Raw genomic sequence first — 18,381 nt, forward strand, 5'->3', positions numbered from 1 at the left:
GGGAACATGGGTGGACTCAACCCATGCTTTGAGTAGCCTTACATACCTTAGAGTAGATTTTGAAGAAACCTTGATGTTAGGTCTTCAATGGGGAACTTGAATCCTTGAGTTTTTGAGAAGATTTCTTGTTGGAGATGAATTGAGAGAGAAGAGGATGGGGTTTAGGGTTCTGTTTTGGGGCAAAAGACTGAATATATCATCCCAAAACGTGACCAAGTTGTATATATAGGTGTTAGGAAATTTTCCCAAAATGCCCCTCCAAAATTTGGAAATCGGAACAAGTTCGCTTCAGGTCCGCGACGCAGACGTGTCGCGGACCTTTCTGGTTGACAAAATGAAATCTGGAAAAAAAATTCATCAAAGTTCGCTTCAGGTCCGCGACGCGAGCCTGTCGCGGACCTCTTTGGTCAACCAAACATAACTTTTGACTCCAAACTCGGAAAAATGCAATCTTGGTGGCGTTAGAAAGAAAACTCAAAGACCTTTAATTTGATAGTTCATGGGCCACCCAATTCATTATATTTTAGGAGATATGGTTGTTGGAAGTCGACCCTTATACGAACTCAATCAGAAACCTAGCCAAGACGAATTTTTTGGACTTAGCTTGGTTTTAGGGATCCCTTATGACCCTAAATCACATCTAACACTCTCCAATTTCTTAGGAATTGATCCTAACTCATGCATGCACTTTACAATAGTCGAGTACGATCCTACACGTACACGAAGAATGGTCCAAATCTTAGTAAAAAATTTTGGGGGTATTACAGGGGGCCTGGTAGTGGGGTCTGGGTAAGGGGTGGGTTAAAAAATAAAATTTTCAAAATTTGAAATATTTTTCAAAAAAAAAAAATAATTTTTTTGTGGGGCGTGGGGACTGAGTAGGGGGAGGGGAAGGCGTAGAGGTGGGGTAAAAAAATGAAAATTTTAAAATTTTAAAATATTTTTCAAAAAAGTAAAGTTTTTAAAAAATTTTGGGGGTAGGGATGGATAAAAAAATAAAATTTTCAAAATGTGAAATATTTTTCAAAAATAAACTTTTAATGTTTTCTTAAAAAAAAATTAATTTTTTTAGGGGTGGGGTAAGAAAAAAACATTGTAATTTGAGGTTGGAGGAGGGTTTTGGAAAACGTTTTTTTTTGTTTTTGGAAGGAAGTCATTTTCCTCAAATTTGAGAAAAATAAATTGATTTGAAAAACATTTTTCAAAATATTTAAGCCAATCAAATATGAGAAAATTTCATACCAAACACACTCTTAGTTTCAATTTTTGCTCATGAGATGGCCCGAGAAGAAGAAAAGTCTCAGTCTCTCACATACATCGGTCATTCTCATGAATGCATTTATTTTGGAGAGATTAGTGTCAAAAATACATCTAAATTATATCTTTTTTTGAGTTTCATATCTAAACTATTGGAAGTGTGAGTTTCATACTTAAACTATCACTTATTAGTTTAAGAAACACACATCAAAGGTGTGTGTAATACACTCTCTCTACTCTCTCTATTTTTGAAAAAAAATTTGCCACATGAATAAAATATTCCACCTTAACAAAAATTAAATAAATTATTAATATTAGTTAAAATTTAAAGACTAAAGTATTTCCACCCCAAAAAAGAAATTATTTTTTTAAAAAATCTAAAATATTTTGTTCACGCACTCCACCACCTCCCCCCCCCCCTGTTATGTCGAAAAATGGACAAAGTACAAAATTAATTTCAACTTTTTAGAGAAAAAATTAATTTTAGTAAAAAAAGAGTCGCCACTTAATTTTTTAAAGAAATTAAGAAAACTTAATTTAAAAGACTCTAACAGATTTAAGTCTTAAAAATTTAGAAAAAAAGGGTACGAGGTTCATATTACTATTTTAAGAAGGTTTTAGCACTTAAAATAGCCGCTAACATGCGGTTATCCAACGATTTGAAAATTTATTTGACTAACTTTGGGAAATATTAATTTAAAAGAAAACGAAGACTTTGAAATTATTTTTAAAAAAAATAATAAAAAAAATAAATAACAAAATTGATAAAACTTAAATATTTGATTATAATATACATGTATATATATATATATATATATATATGTAAATATAGAAAATTATTTTAAGAATAAATTAATATGAATTGGTTTATCTTTAGGGAAATCTAATTAGGTTAAGACAAATTAAAATTAATAGCAAAGAAAATCATAAACGACATAAATTAATTAATTATTACAAACCGAATCAATAAAATAATAAATAAAAATAAGTAATGAACATATAAAAATATGGCCCGACACTTAGTTTCTGTACGCCTGGACTAAGCTGTTGGGCCACCTGCGTTTTGGGCTTTTGGGCCAATTCTGATGTATATCACAACTGTATATACACTGTATATTAATGCATACAACCAACAGTTTTCTTGTATATCAGATATATATAAAATTGCATATCAGTCAATTTTGCTCCAGCGCCTGTAGAAATACTTAGTAAACATGTTAATAATAAATAATATGAATAATAATAATAAAAATAAAAATAAAAATAATAACAATAATAATAATAATACTAATACAAAAATAAAACCCGTCTTATGAACATGGGAGGCCTTGGAAAGCAACGGTAATTTCTTCATCAGATAATTTCAACTTGTAATATATAATATATAATGTAAACTTAAATTAAAATTTTCGTCTTTAAAATGGAGAGGCCTCGAAACCCGACGGAGAGATTTTTCATTGGCCAAAATAAAGTCTGTTACATAAGTAGTAGACATGTAATTATTCCTCCAAATAATAAAAAAACTATTTAAAACTTATTTTAAAGAAGTGGTACTAACTTTATTTAAAGTAGTAGGGTAATAACTTTATTTAAAGTAGTAGGGTAATAACTTTATTTAAAGTAGTAGTAAAATAACTTTATTTAAAGTAATAGTAAAATAACTTTATTTAAAATAGTAGGGTAATGACTTTATTTAAAGTAATAGGGTAATAACTTTATTTAAAGTAGCAGGGTAACAACTTTATTTAAAGTAGTAGGGTAATAACTTTATTTAAAGTAGTAGGGTAATAATTTTATTTAAAGTAGTGGTGGAATAACTTTATTTAAAGTAGTAGGGTAATAACTTTATTTAAAGTAGTAGGGTAATAACTTTATTTAAAGTAGTAGGGTAACAACTTTATTTAAAGTAGTAGGGTAACAACTTTATTTAAAGTAGTAGGGTAACAACTTTATTTAAAGTAGTAGGGTAACAACTTTATTTAAAGTAGTGGTGGAATAACTTTATTTAAAGTAGTAGGGTAATAACTTTATTTAAAGTAGTAGGGTAACAACTTTATTTAAAGTAGTGGTGAAATAACTTTATTTAAAGTTGTGGGGTAATAACTTTATTTCAAATTTAATAAAGGGAGACAAGATTAATTGTGATAAATGCCAAAATAATTACTACATGCTAGCAAATTTTGTAAAAAACATACTATAATTATTTCCTAACAGTCAAATATTTCAATCAACAAATTATGTCTGATTAGCAAAATATTAAACATTTCCCAAATCTAAATCAAGAAAATAAAATATCGGTTATCAATTAGCTAATCAAATAGATACCCAAATTAAAAGATATGCATTTAGACAATAGCAAATAATAACAATCTCACCGTAAAAAACTTAATTAAATGCAAGAATATAAACATGAACATAATTAAGATGTAAGAACATGAATATGAATACGAAACCTTAATTAAATACAAGAATATAAACATGAACATAATTAAAATGTACGAACATGAAACCTTAATTAAATACAAGAATATAAACATGAACATAATTAAAGTGTAAGAACTTAAATATGAACATGAACATAAACATAAACATGAAATAAACATGAACATGAAATAAACATGAACATGAACATGAACATGAACATGAACATAAACAACAACAATAACAAAAATAACATAAATATGCTTTGCAATCTTAATCAATTATGAATGAACAAAAAATCTTTGAATCTCGAGTTTATCAAATCATTTGGAGCAAAAAATAAAGAACTAAAGTGATGTAGTAACATGTGAACAATATGAATCTTATAAGCAAGAGAATAACAATAATGGTTAGAGTAATTAATCAGCCCAACATTTGTTATGAAAACAAAATCAGTAAAAGGAGTCTAACATGAGAAAGATCTAAATCTTCCAAGCAAGAAAACTTATCAAGAACACCAAACACAAGATGTAATCAACCCAACATATACACAATAATAAAAAAAATAAACTTTTAGATCTAAAAAAAACATAACATATATAGTAAAATAAAGTTAAACGAAATCATACCATGACGGATTTGTAAAAATCCGTCTTAGACCTCTCGTCTTGTTAGTCTAGCGGCGGCTTGGTAGCTTTTCCTGCGTGGTTCGTCGGAGCTCTCGCCGGAGATGAGTGGAAGAGAAGTATTCGGTGGTGTGTAAGAGGAGAGAGATTGAGAGATGAGGGGAGAGAATGGTGAGGATGGTCTTGTCTTGTTTTCTCTTTTTGAGAAGATGAAGAGAGTGTAGAGAAAGAGAGATAGTGAAGAAGAGAGTGTAGAGAGAGAGATAGTGAAGAAGAGAGTGTAGAGAGAGAGATCGTGAAGAAGAGAGTGTAGAGAGAGGGATAGTTATTTTTTTTTGAATAATGATGGATTTGGTGGGGTGAAAAGGAAAAAGAAAAGGAGTGGGGTTAGTATTGTATAAGTATAAATGTATAATATATGTATTGTAGTAAGTTGGTGTTGGACCAAAATTATTATAAGAATTGGGCTTTAAATGAATAAGTGTTAATATGTTGTAATAGTGTAAGTTATTATTGTTATTGGGCTTATAGAGAATGGATGACAATATTGTATTGAAATGATTTTTTTGGGCCCAAATTTTGGGCTAAAACAAATGACATAAAATTTGATTAAGGATAAAGTGAAAAATAAATGGTTAGATTTATAAGAAAAATAGTCACACAAAAATTGATTTAATTTGTGAATTCAACTAAAAATTAGATAAGATGAATCGACAATAATTAATTAACGAGCTTCTTAATTCTAACAAAATGAAGAGGCTCAATGAAGTGACAATTTTTTTTAAAATAAAAGAGAGAGTGTAGTGCACACACCATGATGAGAGTGGAATAAAAGAAAGATGTGTATTTCTCAAACTAATTAGTGATAGTTTAAGTATGAAACTCACACTCCCAATAGTTTTGGTATGAAACTAAAAAAAAAAGATAGTTCAGGTGTGTTTTTGACACTTTTCTCTAGTTGGGTGATCTTTAGTTTTTGCCCATCAAATTGGTGGTGTTTAATTTTTGTCCTTCAGCACTTTAAATGACATATAAATGACCAAAATATCCTGACATCCAAAAAAAATAATCACAAGGCAAAAACATGTATTTTCGTCTCACAATATAATACAAGTTATGTCTTACAAGGCATAACAAGTTGTGCTGCTTAATTCTAATGAACTTATGTTGGCATAACTTTAGTTCATAACAGACATAACTTAGTTCCTAGAGAACTTATGTCTATAGTCATAAGTACAATTTCAGAACATTATGTCTTAAAGAAGTTAATGATCCACAAGTAATGTCTTATAAGGCATAACTTATTTCCTACAGAACTTATGTCGATAAAGATATAAATTCAGTTTCAGAACTCATAAAGTTATGTCGTAAGAGTCATAAGCAAAAAATCTCTATACTTATGTCTTGCAAATTAGGTATTACACCACTTATGTCAGACAAGGCTTGAACATATGTCTTGCGAAATTATGTCATAGTTAAGGATATTTTGACCCACAAATTTTATTTAAAATGAGGAGCAATAGCAAAAATTAAATATCACTGATTTCGGGGGAAAGGATTAAAGACTGCCCCGAAATAGGGGCTATCCCTATAAAAAAAAATTCTAAATACTTGCCTGCACGGAGTGTTTACGCCTAACTAAACAAGCAAAATGCATATTATTCAACCATGGTAAGAAATTAAAAGTGTATATACAAAACATGTTGTCCATAAATTTTGAAGCACTTTTTGGAAATAAATTTGACAATTGTTTGGTCATAATTTGTTTGGGTTTTGGGAAATTTTGAAAACCAAATTCCAAAATCTGCTAAAAACTTATTTTGGGACCAAATATAGCTATTGATTTCATTTTAAAATTTAAAACTTACCCTAAATTTTTATATATATTATTAAAAAAATAGATCCATCTATTTATGAACCCAACTATAATTTCTATCTACCCTTTCCAGTCATCGGTTTGATACGGAAATTCATTCTCTCCCTAAGAGATGATTCATAAAATGTGGAAAGATTATATTTAAAATAGTTATAAGTTACTATGTTGTTATTATTTATTTATTCACTAATGGATCTTCGTAGGTAATTGTAAGTTGACGAATTGTAATAGCTAATAATTATGTTATTAGTAGTATTTAGTAAAATATTGTGTTGCAATTTTAGGATATGTATTAACTAGTTGATTATAAAAATGATAATTTTGCCCCAAACTTAATTATGCATATTTTTGATAGTTTTAGAACTTATGGATTAAAGATATGTTTCATTTTATTTTTTAAAAGGTGAAATATGTTTTCCAAAAACAGTAAATTAAAAACAAGGAGCTGGAGTTGGTCTTTTAACAGATTTCAGAAAGAGTCATATTTCAGAAAAATTATGGCAGGACGAATTTATGGTTATTAACAACAGTGACTAGTATGGTATTTGCTTGGATCAATCATGGCCAAAAGGAAACTTTTAAGAGTCGCAAACCAAAAGACTAGTAAATCATTAAAACTAGAGTTCCTGCATATGTTTTACAGAACAGTCGAAAGCAACAAAAAATGCAACAACTTGAATTCTTGATTTTTTCTGAAGGCCAAAGAAGCAGAAGAAATTTATTTCTCTAGTGAAATATCTCCAATATTTTACAACCACAATTTCTGTTTATTGAGATGTTAGTTTGATACATATCAGGGATTATGTAGCTCGCCTTACATGGGGATTTCTCTGACGAGTATGTGGACGTGCATCCATTGATGATAACTTATGAGATATGAAGTGCATTGTTGGCCTTGATTTTGGAGTTTCAAGCAAACAAGAGCATGCTAGCTTGATGATAAAAAACAAAACCTCTTTTACTCTATCTTCAGGATATGGAAGACGTTCATCCAGCAAATCGCTAAGCTGCTCATGATCTATTATCGATGAATTTGCTAGCACAGTAATGTATTCCCCAAGATGCTTTCCTTTGATTATCTCCAATGATAATACTCCAAAGCTATACACATCACACATTTGCGTAACCTTCATAGTATATGCAAGCTCTGAACAATACAATTTCCAAAACAATATTAACAATTTAAATGTGTTAATGAGATAAACACAATGGAGTGTTTGGCTATAGTTCATGAAATATTTAAAAACTTACCAGGTGCAACATAGCCATATGTGCCTGCTAGCGTAGTGCAGTTGGATGAGTCTGGCTTGAGAAGCTTAGCTATGCCAAAATCTGAAACACGAGCTTCATACTCGGAGTCAAGCAAAACATTACTGCTTGATATGTCTCGATGAACAATTGGTGGTGAACAATCCTGGTGCATGTAAGATAAAGCAAAAGCAACACCTTTGATGATATTCACCCTTTTAAGCCAATCCAATTTCTTGGACTCAACTTCATTGCTCAAAATACTAGACAAACTCCCCCTCTCCACATACTCATAAACCAAGAATGAGTGATGTGCATTCGAACAATAGCCGTAGAGGTTCACAATGTTCCGGTGCTTGATCCCAGTCAATGCCCTTATTTCATTCATGAAGCTTTTGGGATGTGCATTCTCAAATGAAGAATGAAGTCTCTTCACAGCTATATTCCCTAATGATGGAAGGTTTACCTTGTAAGCGCTTCCGTGTCCTCCCTGCCCGATGCAAAATTTTGCATCAAACTCTTCTGTGGCGTTTAAGATGTCCCTGTACAATGCCTTTCCATCTAACATGGATATTGAAAGCCAACCATCATCCCTTCTTTCAACATCTCCAACTTTCCTTCTTTTATCACACATAAACAGAACACCAATGAAAACACAGAGTAGAACTAGTGCTCCCATAACAGGAAGTACAGTGATGAGGATGAGTTTGCGTCCCTTCGCCAATGAGTGCTTCTTCACCACAGAAGATGGCCTTTTGCAGGGCTGAAGTCCAGTTACATTGCCGCAAAGACCTTTATTACCTTCCAATGAAGCATTCATAAAAGCTTTATTATTAGGGATTGAACCCTCCAACTCATTGTATGACAATACGACATCCTGCAAACCAGTCAAACTTTCGAGTTCTTCCGGAATGCGCCCAGATAGGCCATTGTGGGAAAGATTTAAGTTTACCAACACCTTCAAATTGGCTAACTGAGGGGGCATATCTCCAACCAGAAGATTATGGCTCAAATCAAGTACATTAAGCTGAGTTATCCTCCCTATCTCCATTGGAATTCTCTGGCCAAACTTGTTGTTGCTCAGGTTCAACTGAAACAAGTGCATGAAATCTCCTATAAACGTTGGGATCGACCCATTCAATCTGTTGTCTGACAGATCGAGGGACTCTAACTTTATCAGTGACCCAAGTTCCCGAGGTATATTGCCTGAAATATAGTTGTTTTGCACAAAAAGATTAACCAGAGAGGTTAATTTTCCAAATTCCTTTGGAATCTGCCCAATCAAATGATTCGATGAAAGATCTAGTCCTAGAAGCCCTTTGATGTTTCCAATTTCTGGTGGTATGCTGCCACCAATGTTGTTTCTGGCTATCCGCAGATCAGTCAAATTTTTGCATTTCCCCCAGTTGCTGCTGAGTTCACCATGAAAATCATTGTCACTCAAATCAATGAACACAAGCTCTGGATGGATGCCAAAAGCATCAGATAAATTCCCACTAAAACTGTTGTTAACGAAGCGAACCCTTTTCAAACTCGAACACTTGCTCAAGCTTCTTGGGATTGGCCCTGTAAGATTGTTACTATTGACTGTTAAGTTCACAAGTTTCCCACCTTGGCAAAGCCGCTCTGGCAACTGGCCTGAAAAGTCATTGTAAGACATTGACAGGGAAACCAAGTTATCCAAATATGCAAGTTCGTTTGGAATGGGACCAGAAAGTTGGTTAGAATGAAGGTACAGAATTTTGAGGTCAATTAAATCGCCTAAAGTGGTTGGAATTGAACCACTAAGCTGATTATCGGATAGCTTCATAATATTGAGGTTTTTCAAATTCCCCAACTCACTAGGAATGGGACCAGAAAGTTGGTTAGAATCAAGGTACAGAGTTTCAAGCTCCGTTAAATCGCCTAAAGTGGTTGGAATTGAACCATTAAGCTGATTATCGGATAGCGCCATATCATTGAGGTTTTTCAAATTTCCCAACTCATTAGGAATGGGACCAGAAAGTTGGTTAGAATGAAGGTACAGAATTTCAAGCTCCATTAAATCGCCTAAAGTGGTTGGAATTGAACCACTAAGCTGATTATCGGATAGCGCCATATCATTGAGGTTTTTCAAATTTCCCAACTCATTAGGAATGGGACCAGAAAGTTGGTTAGAGTCAAGGTACAGAATTTTGAGGCCAGTTAAATCGCCTAAAGTGGTTGGAATTGAACCACTAAGCTGATTATCGGATAGCTCCATCTCATTGAGATTTTTCAAATTCCCCAACTCACTAGGAATGGGACCAGAAAGTTGGTTAGAATCAAGGTACAGAATTTTGAGGCCAGTTAAATCGCCTAAAGTGGTTGGAATTGAACCACTAAGCTGATTATCGGATAGCTCCATCTCATTGAGATTTTTCAAATTCCCCAACTCACTAGGAATGGGACCAGAAAGTTGGTTAGAATCAAGGTACAGAATTTTGAGGCCAGTTAAATCGCCTAAAGTGGTTGGAATTGAACCACTAAGCTGATTATCGGATAGCTCCATATCATTGAGGTTTTTCAAATTCCCCAACTCACTAGGAATGGGACCAGAAAGTTGGTTAGAATGAAGGTACAGAATTTTGAGGCCAGTTAAATCGCCTAAAGTGGTTGGAATTGAACCACTAAGCTGATTAAAGGATAGCTCCATATCATTGAGGTTTTTCAAATTCCCCAACTCACTAGGAATGGGACCAGAAAGTTGGTTAGAATAAAGGTAGAGAGTTTCAAGCTCCATTAAATCGCCTAAAGTGGTTGGAATTGAACCACTAAGCTGATTATCGGATAGCGCCATATCATTGAGGTTTTTCAAATTTCCCAACTCATTAGGAATGGGACCAGAAAGTTGGTTAGAATAAAGGTAGAGAATTTTGAGGCCAGGCAAACCAGAAAGATTATTACTCTGTAAAAATAAATTCTCAAGTGACTTCATTTTCCCTATTTCTGCAGGAATTGAACCAGAAAGTTTACTATGGGATAGTGAGCCGATTTGAGGTGGGATTTTGCCTGAAAACTTATTAGACGACAAGTCAAGATAGACAAGATTAGTGAGGTTTCCTATTGCAGGGGGGATGATACCAGAAAACTGGTTCATGCTAAGATCAACATATTGAAGAAACGGGAGAGATGAAAATGGAAAATCATAGAGTGTACCAACAACACTAGAATTCGTAATATTCAGCCTGTTTATCCGACCATTAAAGCACATAACTCCATACCAATCCCTGCATGAATCAGTACTTAGTGTCCATGAAGCCAATAAGGAATTATTTTGGTTTAGGAAAGTTGCTTTCCATTTGAGGAGAGCAGTTGCTTCCTCAGTGGAAGCAAAAGTAACAGTGAAGAGAGTGAAAAACTGAAGGAAATAAAATATTCTGGGAATCATCTTGAAGGATAAAAGATTTCAGTTGTTTGTTTTTGTTATTGATTACTTGTGCAGTTATAGTTTTATATTGCAGTGAATCACTACAAGTCTTGCTGAGTTTCACTACAAGTCTTGCTGAGTTTAATTCTCAGCTTGTAAAACACGGGTAGAATTAGAACGACTTGGAAGTCAATGAGTCACTGTTCGTGTAAGTATATACCAACGAATTAAAAGTCATTTCGTAATTGACGGGCTACAAGTCATTGCACAATTTACATTTCAAATAGTCTGGTCTTTAATTTTTATCTTTTAAGAATCGAACTTATGCTTAGTGGGCATAAATTCATGCAGTGAAAGTTCCACGAGAGTAATATTTGTTACGAGGATAAAAATTAAATACCAACACAAAATTTTAAGAACATAAGTGCCAATGACCCTGTCAATAGTGCTTGTAGCGTTTTAGCCAGTCATGTAGTACAGAATGTTGTAAATATGTTTAGAGGAATTTTCATAAATAGCTTTAGTTTGAACCATAATTATGAATAATAGCTATAGTTTGTATAATTACAATTTATAGCAATAGTTTTAAAGAGGAGGGAGACGAGCAAGAGCGAGAGAGATAGAGGAGAAAGCCAAATAGTCTGTATCTCAAATGCAACTTGTATCTCAAAATTAAAATTGAAATACACAGATACGCAATTTCCTCTCTCTCTCTTCCAAACTCGCACATAGATACACAAATACATATAATAGCTTTAAAACTAAATCATAGATACACATATACACATTACATCACCTCTAAAACAAATACATACACACAGTTTTGTATCAATTTTTTGTGATAAAAATTAAAGACCAATACAAAAATTTAAGAACATAAGTGCAAATGACCCTGTCAATAGTTGTATCATTTTTGCGGGCCATGTTGCACGGGATGTCGCAATTTTTGTTGAAATTTTCAAAAAATAGCTATAATTTGAACCATAATTATGAATAATAGTTATAATTTGCGTAATTACAATTCATAATAAAGTAGGTAGTAGCTTAAATAACACACGACTTGTGAGTCAATGGATGTAATTCTCAGCTTGTAAAATACGGGGTAGACTCGGAACGACTTGGAAGTCAATGAGTTACTGTTCATGTAAGTGTGGTACTTAGCCTTAAATTAAGATGAGGAAATATATCGGGAGATCTCCAAAAATATAATCAAAAGTCATTTTGTAATTGACGAGCTAATGGACATGCAATAGAAAGAAATTAAACAACTTGCCTTTCAAAAAAGCTTATTTTTAATTTGTCTTTTAATAATAAAACTTATGCTCAGTGGGCATAAGTTCTCAAGTCATGCAGTGGGATATTATGACGTAAAAAAATAAACTTATGCCTGCAAAAGTTGTTTGTCATGAAGAAAAAAATTGAAGTCCAACACAAACTTTTAAGAACATAAGTGTCAATGACCCTATCAATAGTTGTATCATTTTTCGGACCATGACTGCGGAATGTTGCAATTTTTGTTGGGATGGCCCAAGAAGAAGAAATGTCTCACAGTTTTTGTTCGGATGGCTGAAATTTGTAGCGCTTGGAAGTGAGAAGAAAAAGAGCAGCACAAAATGTGGCAAGTCTCGAGTATTACAAACTTCCAGCTATTATAGATATAAACTTACCAATGTTTACATCAAACCATAATTTGTATTATTAGATACAAATCATTAAACATAGATTAAGTGATAAAAGTATATGTGCAAACAAGTCATGCACCTATTGGTTTATTGTAAACACCAAATGTGAAAATATTTCACCAATAAGATTTATATGGGGAATTCTTCAATTGGCTAAGGCAGACAGTAAAAAGACAGAAGAAATTATAAATGTCCCCACTCCACGCGCAGCAAACCTGACATCTCTTGGCAGGAATATACATTAGTTAGCCCATACATAAGAAAATTGAAGCATGAAACTTTAGCAATAGCAACAGGTCCATCACACACTACCTTCGACTTCTCGTTACAGCCTCATTAACCAACCATAATGAGCAAACCCTACAAAAACCAAATGCTTCTGAAGGAATATCTAGTCACCTTTCCCAACTTCCTCACCAAACCCACAGCCATTTAGCAAAAAGTACTTGTCCAATATGGTAATTAAGCACATACTATTGAAACCCCTATGAGAGGGCACAAATTCTTAGAGAGAGAGCACCTTAACATAGTAATTTATCCCCTACTTGCATCAATCACCAGAGTTCTAATACACAAGCACATTGGAACCCTAATAGACAAAGGGCATCATGCCCGCCTATAGTAATGAAAATACCGTAGCCGCTATCCCATAACCTCAACTAAAATGTTGTGGCACTAAAACCACTCGGACCTCAAGAGAGCAGGAGTTCCAATTCCCCCTCTAAATGCCATTGGAAAGTTCTACTGTGACTTCTATAAACTAATTGCAAATATGAAGATAATACGGAAGGTGGGAATACATGCATCCAACTACTAGAAGATGGAGTCGAAGAAGGTTAAGTTTGATAAATTAACATCTCACAGGAATCGATCAGATCTCCAAATCGATAATGTGCACACATTTCGCTGAAAAAATAACCACTGAAACATCGGATGGTGCATATCAGAGGAGACTGATAACAATATAAACACACAACTTGCTGGATCTTACTATGATAATATGGGAGTACTGTAACACCCCTCAAAAAATTTTCCTAAGGTTCGGACCTTTCTTATATTCGGGTAGGGTCGAACTCGAGTATTGTGGAGCATTTGCATGAGTAAGATGAGTCTTTGAGAAATTGAGCAGCGTTAGATGTGATGTGGGGTCATGAAGCACCCATAGGACCAAATCAAATCCAAAAGATTCATCGTGGCTAAGTTTGAGGAGGAGTTCGCATAAGGGGTTGACTTTTAACAACCCTATCTTTTGAAAGACGACAATCTGGGTAGCCCACGACCCATCAAACTAAAGATCGTCGAGTCTTATTTCCAACGCCATCAAGAATGTAATTTTTGGAGTTCGGAGTCGAAAGATATGACGATCCTAAGATGAACTAGCACGGCAGGGATTTTCAGGCCTGGGTTGCAATTGCTGGAAAACTGGGCTTCGCGTCGCAGTGGCGCGATGCGCCACTATCGCGCCAGGAACACGCCTCAGTAGTTTGGCCCCTGGCGCGATGCGCCACTATCGCGCCAGGAACACGCCTCAGAAGTTTGGCCCCTGGCGCGGCGCGCCACTACGAGGTGTGCAGGGTTTTTCAAGCCAATTTCCAGAACCCAAAAAATATGTCCTTGGCGCTGTAAGGGCGCGACGCGCCACTATCTCGCCAAGAATGTGCCTCAGTAGTTTGGTCCTTGGCGCGGCGCGCCACTACGAGATGTGCGGGTTTTAGGCGTAATCAGCCTGGCGCTGCAATGGCGCGATGCGCCATTATCGCACCCAGGGCATTTTTAGCCTATTTTCAGAATTTTTAAGAAGGGGCAATTTGGGAATTCAACCAAATTATATATGTATCATCTTTGGGCATTTTGGGATCACAATTTGCAGCCCCACTCTCTCTCTAGAAAAGCCCTAGAAAACTCTTTCTTCTTCATCTTCTTCTTCTTCTTCTCCATTTCCAACAAGAGATTGTTTCAAGAGCTTCAAGACTTCAAGCTTTCCATTCAAGACCCAACAACAAGGTTTCTTCAAGAGTATATTCTAAGGTATGTAAGGTTATGCAAAACATGGGTTGAGTCCAACCATGTGCCCTACTCTTGCTTTGAGGTTAGATGTCCATGAAAAATGGAGTTTCTAGGTATGGTTTATGTTTGAATGAGTTTTGTTCCCTATTTATTTGATGCTATATGTGTTGATGTTGTTAAGCTAAGAAGTTCCTAAAACCTTCATGTTAGTATGAGTTGATGAAGAGGACTTGTTAATATGTTTTTGTTGATCTCTTTAACCATGTGATTATGTTGCATAAGTCAATTTCCTTAAATGTGTTATTCTACTTGAATTGTTGAGCTAAAGTCATAGAGTTGTGATGAGTATTGAGGAGATGTCATAAATGCTTATCTAAATGAGGCTTGATCGAGTTGATTGGAGGATAGAATTGACGAGTGGACAAGGACCTAAATGAGACTTGCCATTATGACTTAATTGAGTTGAGAATGAGGATAGAGTTGATGAGTGGGAAATGTTCCACATGAAACTAGCCGTGAGGGCTTGTTTGAGATGATTGGAGGGAGTCTTATGAGCATAGAGTCATGGGAGGAGTATCGAGCACCGAAGTGGGTAAGAGTATAGTCCATACTCGAACCCCAAAAACTACGACGTCAACGTAGGTAGGGATGGAACCGTTAAAGTCAGATGCTTCCCATGGGATCAAACCGTTAAAGTCGGATGTTTCCCATTTATTTATCCTGACATGATAGGACTTGACTAATCGATGATATCCATGATTAGGGAGGCGTTCATGCCCTGGCAAGGTATGGACGGACGTGGCAACAACGTCTGATTGTTGTACTATCACTGCTCATAGGTGATGGTTGTCGGATAAAAGAAACTCCCATTTAGGTCTTGATAGTGCTCCGAGTCAGTTGAGTTGAGTAGCTTATGAGTTAGTTCCGTCTAAACTATTCTTGTTAGACTTAGGACACTTGAGTGAGTTGTCATGTATGTAGGAGTTGAGATCCTGAGTTGATGTTGATGTTTTCTGATGTTTGTTTCATCCAGCTATTTTACATACTCGTACATTCCATGTACTGATGCCATTTGGCCTGCATCATTTCATGATGCAGAGATAGGTACTAGAGATCATCAATCGGTGCTCTGTTGAAGATCCACATACACTTCCAGCCAGTTGGTGAGTCCTCCTAGTTTCCAGAGGATGTTGAGCTTTCGTGTATAGTTTTATTATCAATTCCTTTATTTTGATTGTCGGTAGCCATGGGCTTGTCATTGGCACCTTCTAGATTTTGATATAGGCTTCATAGACTAGAATGTGGGAAGGTTGGACTGCTATTTTTTTAAGAAGCCTTGTTATAACTGTTTTGATGAGTTGATAGTAATTGGCCCTCGGCCATCATATTATGAATGAATGATTGTGTGACTGAATCAGGTGGTTCGCTTGAAGGCCAGAAGTGGATTTCGAGTGCTGGTCGCACCTAGGGTACCCCCCGTGGCGTGACAAACATGGTATCAGAGCCCAGAGTTCAAGAGTCCTAGGGAGTCTATGAAGCCGTGTCTAGTAAAGTCTTGCTTATGGGTATGTTGTGCACCACACTTATAATCAAGAGGCTATAAGACATTAGGAATTGTTTCACTTCTTTTATACTTTGGAATTCGTGCGATAGAGTTAAACTCTATAAAACTCCTTTTTAATTCGTGCGTTTGTACGTTACAGATAATGCCTCTTAAACGTATGGCTAGCTAGAGAAATGTTGACAACGCCGAGATGCCTCAATCAGAGGTACGCCTAGCAAGGGCTAGAGGCTGACCTGCGAGATATGCGGAGGCACCTCAAGTGTCTGCTACTTCGCCTGCACCCACATCAGAGGCAGAATTTCGTGGGGCGATTGCAATGCTCACGTAATTAATGGCTGCTCGGAATGGTAACCAGAGTTCACCCACTCTTAGCTCTAGTTCCCAAGAGCCATCTGCTGCCACTAGAATTAGAGACTTTCTGAGAATGAATCCGCCGGCATTCACGGGTTCTAAGGTTGATGAAGACCCCCAAAATTTTATTGATGAGATATGGAAAATTCTGAAAGCTATGCATGCTACGGAGATTGAGGGGGTTGAGTTGGTGTCTTATCAACTCAAGGATGTGGCAAACATTTGGTATAATCAATGGAAACAAGGTAGAGGTGAGGATGTTGAACCTGCTATGTGGGATGAATTTGAAGGAGCTTTTCTTGACCACTTCTTTCCCCGAGAATTAAGGGAAGCGAAGGTGGAGGAGTTTGTAAATCTAAAACAAGAAGGCATGACTGTTAAGGAGTATGGCCTGAAGTTCATCCAGTTGTCCAGGTATGCTCCAAAAATGATCTCAGATATGAGGTCAAAAATGAGGAAGTTCGTCTCCGGGTTAGGGAGGCATGTGAAGAAGGAGTGCAAAGCGGCATTATTAATCTCCGATATGGATATTTCCAGATTAATGGCGTATGCTCAACAGGTGGAGGATGACAAGAGAAAGGACAGAGAGGAGCATATGAGCAAGAAGGCAAGATCAGCGGGCCATGAGGATGAACAAAGGCAAACCAAGGGCAACAAGTCCTTCTTCCAGAAGAGGCCTTCCAACTATGCCTCATCCACCACCAGTGTACCTATGCCGCAGAACAGGTATGATCGGCAGGGATAGAGTCACCAGAATTTCAGACCCCAGGGTTCTCAATCCCAGGCCAGCATAAGTCAAGGCTCGAGAGGGAAGCCACCCTGCAACAAGTGTGGTAGGATCCACTTGGGAGAATGCAGAGCGGGAAGGGTTGGTTGTTATAAATACAGCCAAATGGACCATTTTCAGAGGGAGTGTCCAACAGGGGGAAACAGAGCCCAGCATTCTACCACCGTACCACCGGCTAGAGGTAATCAGAGGGGCATTACTTCTGGCACCATCGGAGGTACAAACCGTTTATATGCCATGGGTAGTCGCCAAGATCAAGAGAACTCTCCAAACGTCGTGACGGGTATGATTCGAGTCTCTTCTCTTGATTGTTACGTGTTGATGGATCCAGGTGCCACGCTATCTTTTGTGACTCCTTATGTGGCTAGTAAATTCAATACAATTCCTAAATGTCTTCTTGAGCCTTTCAGTGTAGCTACTCATGTCGGTGATTCTATCCTAGCTGAAAGAGTCTATAGAGATAGCACTGTGTCAATTCATCACAGGGATACCTTGGCTGACTTGATTGAGTTGGACATGGTTGATTTCGATGTGATCCTTGGCATGGACTGACTTCATGTCTGTTATGCCTCTATTGATTGTAGAACTCGGATTGTTAAGTTCAAGTTCCTGAATGAGGCAGTCATAGAGTGGAAGGGGAGTCCTGTCGTGCCTAAGGGTAAGTTTATTTCTTACCTTAAAGCTAGAAAGCTAATCTTAAAAGGGTGTGTTTATCACATTGTCCGAGTGAAAGATGACAATATTGAGTCCCCACCCTTTGAGTCAGTTCCTATTATCAACGAGTTTCCTGACATTTTTCCTGAAGATCTGCCTGTAGTCCCTCCGGATAGGGAGATCAACTTTGGGATTGATGTTTTTCCTGATACCCAGCCTATCTCAATCCCTCCATATAAAATGGCTCCGGCCGAGTTGAAGGAGTTGAAAGAACAGTTGAAAGACTTGTTGGATAAGGGATTCATTAGGCTGAGTGTCTCACCATGGGGTGCTTTGGTCCTATTTGTGCGAAAGAAGGATGGGTCCCTTAGAATGTGTATTGACTACAGGCAGCTAAACAAGGTCACCGTAAAGAACAAGTACCCTCTCCCCAGAATAGATGACTTATTTGATCAACTTCAGGGTGCCACGTGTTTCTCAAAGATAGACCTGAGATATGGCTACCATCAGTTGAAGGTGA

General features: G+C 36.1%; 1 protein-coding gene across 1 annotated transcript; it reads right to left on the reverse strand.

Annotated features, from left to right (window-relative positions):
- Nucleotides 1–6,885: 6,885 nt before the first annotated feature.
- On the reverse strand, nucleotides 6,886–11,077 carry LOC129904518 (probable leucine-rich repeat receptor-like protein kinase At1g35710). The gene is made up of 2 exons (XM_055980082.1): nucleotides 7,432–11,077; nucleotides 6,886–7,327 (listed from the first exon to the last, which is right to left on the reverse strand). The coding sequence occupies exons 1-2, from the start codon at nucleotides 10,835–10,837 to the stop codon at nucleotides 6,981–6,983; spliced, it is 3,753 nt and encodes a 1,250-aa protein (XP_055836057.1). The 5' UTR covers nucleotides 10,838–11,077; the 3' UTR covers nucleotides 6,886–6,980.
- Between the last annotated feature and the right edge of the window lie 7,304 nt (nucleotides 11,078–18,381).

Source organism: Solanum dulcamara, chromosome 9, assembly GCF_947179165.1.
Source record: "Solanum dulcamara chromosome 9, daSolDulc1.2, whole genome shotgun sequence".
In the NCBI taxonomy this organism is placed as follows: domain Eukaryota; kingdom Viridiplantae; phylum Streptophyta; class Magnoliopsida; order Solanales; family Solanaceae; genus Solanum; species Solanum dulcamara.

Coding starts and splice junctions, on each gene's coding strand:
- LOC129904518 (XM_055980082.1), bottom strand. CDS start 10,837: ATGATTCCCAGAATATTTTATTTCCTTCAGTTTTTCACTCTCTTCACT. Junction 7,328..7,431: donor ATATGGCTATGTTGCACCTG/GTAAGTTTTTAA, acceptor TGTATTGTTCAG/AGCTTGCATATACTATGAAG.